The following is a 3,726-nucleotide window of genomic DNA, read 5'->3' as shown; positions in this document are numbered from 1 at the left end:
TAATCTTATTTCTTTGGAATCCGTTGGATGTTAGTACGTTAGTGAGAGTGTGTAGTTCGGTTTTTAGGTGTTGTTCGTCAGCTAAGCATTTTGTTCTGGAGATGAGTGTCTTGGCTACGGAGTTGATCTGTGCTGGGTGGTGGTGTGAGAGTGCGTGCAGATAGCGGTTTGTGTGTGTTTTCTTCTGGTAGATGGTGTGCCCTAGGGAGCCATTGGATTTCTTGTAGACTAGGACTTTAATAACCAACTTCCCTTCCTGGATGTCCTGTATACCCACAAGCATTGTGAAATTAAACATATTAGAAATGTGCGCTTTCTCTTTTTTCTTTCTTTTCCATTGAACCAGCCTGAGCCACAGCAACACGTGGCCGGGTACAGCTAGTCTTATAATATAATGCATACTATTATATCTTATAATGAGTCAACTCATAAAATTACATCTAATTCTTAAAGCAGCAACATACAGTATATAATACGATATATTTGTTTCGGTAGAATTTGATCGATCTAAGCTACTCGGAAGAGGATAATAAGCCAAGCGAAGAGGCAAAACTGGAGACGTTATTCGGTGAACGAGATGGGGCGTCCTTCTCCAAATACAAGGAATATCAACTGCGGGAGGAGATTGTGAGGTGCGTAAAAGCAAAAAGAGATTTCCTAAAGAGCACATCTGAGGAAAACGTGTTAGCGAAGAATAACCACCAGATGAGAGATGGTCAAAGGGAGAAGTTGAGAGAGAAGGGAGATTTTTGCTCATTAAATTTAAAACATTTGTACAATATGTTTTCCGTTTTTCAGCACGGTGAATAAGGAAGAATATCTAGAAGGCCTGAAATGGAGACAAGCCGATCCGGTTCCTAGCCCGGAAGGCAGATCGCCCAACAAAATGTCTTTGCCGTTATGTCCAGGTGGGCGGTGCCTTTATGCCTTTGCTTTTGGGGAAAAAAACTTTGCAAATATCACATTTTCGGCTTTTTCGTTACTTATCGTGCTTTCTCCTCACTGGTGTGGTCTAATAACGTACCAAGTTGAACCTACTTCTAGAAATGTCAGCAGTAAATTAAGTAGAGTATCTGAAATATGCTAGCATGCTTTTTTTTTTAAAAAAAAAAAATTCACTTCCTCTTTTGTGTTTCGTCTTGCCGTCCTTGCGGCCCGGTTCTTAGCAAATATTCTCAGCTCGGTCTTAGCGATAGGTCTCTTTCTTCCCTTCAAAGACAAAATAGTTCAATTCTGGTCAATTTGAAAAGGTCTCCTCCTCCTCTTCTTCCTTCTTTCCCTTATCCTGCCCATCCTCCTGCTCCTCCTTCCTTCCTTCCTTCCTTCCTTTTCTTTCTTCCTTCCTTCCTTCCTTCCTTCCTTCCTTCCTTTCTTTCTTCTTCCTTCCCTCCTTCCTCTCTCTCTCTCTCTTCCTTCCTTTCTTCCTTCCTTTCTTCCTTCCTTCCTTCCTTCCTTCCTTCCTTCCTTCCTTTCTTTCTTTCTTTCTTTCTTTCTTCTTCCTTCCCTCCTTCCTTTCTCTTCCTTCCTTCCTTCCTTTCTTCCTTCCTTTCTTTCTTCCTTTCTTTCTTTCTTCCTTCTTTCCTTCCTTTCTTTCTTTCTTTCTTTCTTTCTTTCTTTCTTTCTTTCTTTTTCTCTCCCATCCTCCTTCTTTCCCTTTCATCCTTCTCCTTTTCCTCTTTCTTTCCCCCCATCCTTCTTTTCTTCTTTCATAATAATAATAATAATAATAATAATAATAATAATAATAATAATAATAATAATAATAATAATAATAATAATAATAATAATAATAATAATAATAATAATAATTTTGGAAGGGACCTTGAAGGTCATCTAGTCCAACCTCCTGCTCAGGCAGGAAACCCTAAGTGGAATTTTCCTCCCATGGGATTTTCCCATGCATTTTACCAGGAAACATAGAGAGGGCAGGCTGGAAAATTCAGTGCCCTCCTAACCATGCCCAAGCACCCCGAATTTGTTGGCGATGTCCATTTTGCCTTCCGAGTTCATGGTGACCTAACCCTAACCCTATACCATTTCAGACAAATGGCTGTCCAGTCTCTTCTTAAAAATCCTTCTCTTTTTTCTCCTTCTCCTCCTTCCTCTGTCTTTCCCTTCCATCCTCTTCCTCCTCCTAATCTTGTACCTCCTCCTCTTTCTTTCTTTCTTTTCTTTCTTTCTTTCTTTCTTTCTTTCTTTCTCTCTGTTTCTCTGTCTCTCTCTCTCCCATTCTTCTTCTTTCCCTCTCCTCCTCCTCTTCCTTCTTCTTTCCCTTTCACCCTCTTCTTTCTTTCTTTCTTTCTTTCTTTCTTTCTTTCTTCCTTCCTTCCTTCCTTCCTTCCTTCCTTCCTTCCTTCCTTCCTTCCTTCCTTCCTTTCTCTCCTTCTCCTCACCCCTATTTTTCCCTCCTATCCTCCTCCTCCTCCTCCTCCTCCTCCACTGTGTAGAGTTCAGACTTGCAGTTCTCGGCCTCTCACTCCCTAACTTAAAACCCTCCCTTTCAGATGCGCAGTGGACCCAGCCACCAGCAGCAGAGCGGAGTCCTTGCCCATCAGACATCAGACAGAAGGATTCACCGCTGGGGTGTAATTTAGGCCTGCCGGTCAGTTCCCCAAAAGAAGATAAGAGGCAAGTGCATTTTGAGCCTTTTGATTTGATGCTTGACAGCTTACAAACCTTTAATTTATAGCAGAACTGACATCGGGCAGATATCGGGTTTTCTGTAACTCTCTGTTCCCGTCTCGTCGTTAGATATCCCGATGTTTGTAATCAAAAAAGGACTTTCCTAGAAGCTACTCAGAGCAGGAGACTTACCTTGCTATTGGTTCTTGGGCCTCAGTGAGGAGTTTTGCTTTGAAAGCTTTGAAGCCGGCGCAAAATGCAACCGCCCGCATGGTTTTTGTGCAATGCTCCGTGTGCCCATGTGTCACCTCTCCTGCGGGGAGCTGCCTGGCTTGCCAATTTGCTTCCAGGTGCAATTCAAGGTGCTGGGTGTCACCTTGAAAGCCCTTCATGGCTTGGGACCAGGTTATCCGAGGGACCGCCTCTCGCCGCTCATGTCCACCTGACCCACTAGAGCGGGGAGGCCAGGAATGTTGGGGGTCCCACCTGCTAAGGAGGTCCATCTGGAGAAGAAGGGTCTTCTCCGTGGTGGCTCCCTCCCTGTTATTCTGAAGGGCCATCATTCCCCAGTTACCTCCACCTGACCCACTAGAGCAGGGAGTCAGAGGGTGTTAAGAGTCCCCCCCCTCTTAAGGAGGTCCATCTGGCAGGACCCAGAAGCAGGGACTTCTCTGTGGTGGTTCCCTCCCTCTGGAACATCATCCCTTCAAACAATGAAACTGGTCCCCCACTTCAACGCTGTTTCGTAAGGCCCTGAAGATGTGGAACCTAGAATGGAATGGAAGCCCATCAAATGGCTTAGCTGGCTGTCTATTGTTGCCAGGGGGGGAGGGCGTTATCGTTTTTTATTTTTATTTTTATTATTTTACTAGCTGCACCCGGCCACGCGTTGCTGTGGCTCAGTCTGGTTAAATGGAAAAGAAAGAAAAGAGAAAGCGCACGTTTGTAATATGTTTAATTTCACAATGCTTCCGGGTGCTGTCACCTTGTGGGTATACAATATTTTTTGTTGTTCCATTGTCTGTGCAGATATAGAGATTGTCTGGTTTGCTTTTACGTCCAACAGATGGCGCCGTTTTTTAAAAAAAAGCATATTTTTACCTG

The 3,726-nt window shown here is 43.7% G+C and overlaps 1 protein-coding gene across 1 annotated transcript in view; it reads left to right on the top strand.

Annotated features, from left to right (window-relative positions):
- The window catches only part of LOC107297973 (LIM and calponin homology domains-containing protein 1), a 14,568-nt gene extending 11,979 nt beyond the window's left edge, over positions 1-2,589 (top strand). The window contains exons 8-10 of the mRNA XM_015827337.1: positions 496-632; positions 799-915; positions 2,505-2,589. Coding sequence (XP_015682823.1) covers positions 496-632; positions 799-915; positions 2,505-2,589 — 339 coding nt within the window. The remainder of the gene's footprint in view (positions 1-495; positions 633-798; positions 916-2,504) is intronic.
- The last annotated feature ends 1,137 nt before the right edge of the window (positions 2,590-3,726 follow it).

This window comes from Protobothrops mucrosquamatus, unplaced genomic scaffold (genome assembly GCF_001527695.2).
Source record: "Protobothrops mucrosquamatus isolate PMUCROS unplaced genomic scaffold, P.Mucros_1.0 scaffold3625, whole genome shotgun sequence".
NCBI lineage: Eukaryota > Metazoa > Chordata > Lepidosauria > Squamata > Viperidae > Protobothrops > Protobothrops mucrosquamatus.
This window is presented reverse-complemented; position numbering and strand designations above follow the sequence as displayed.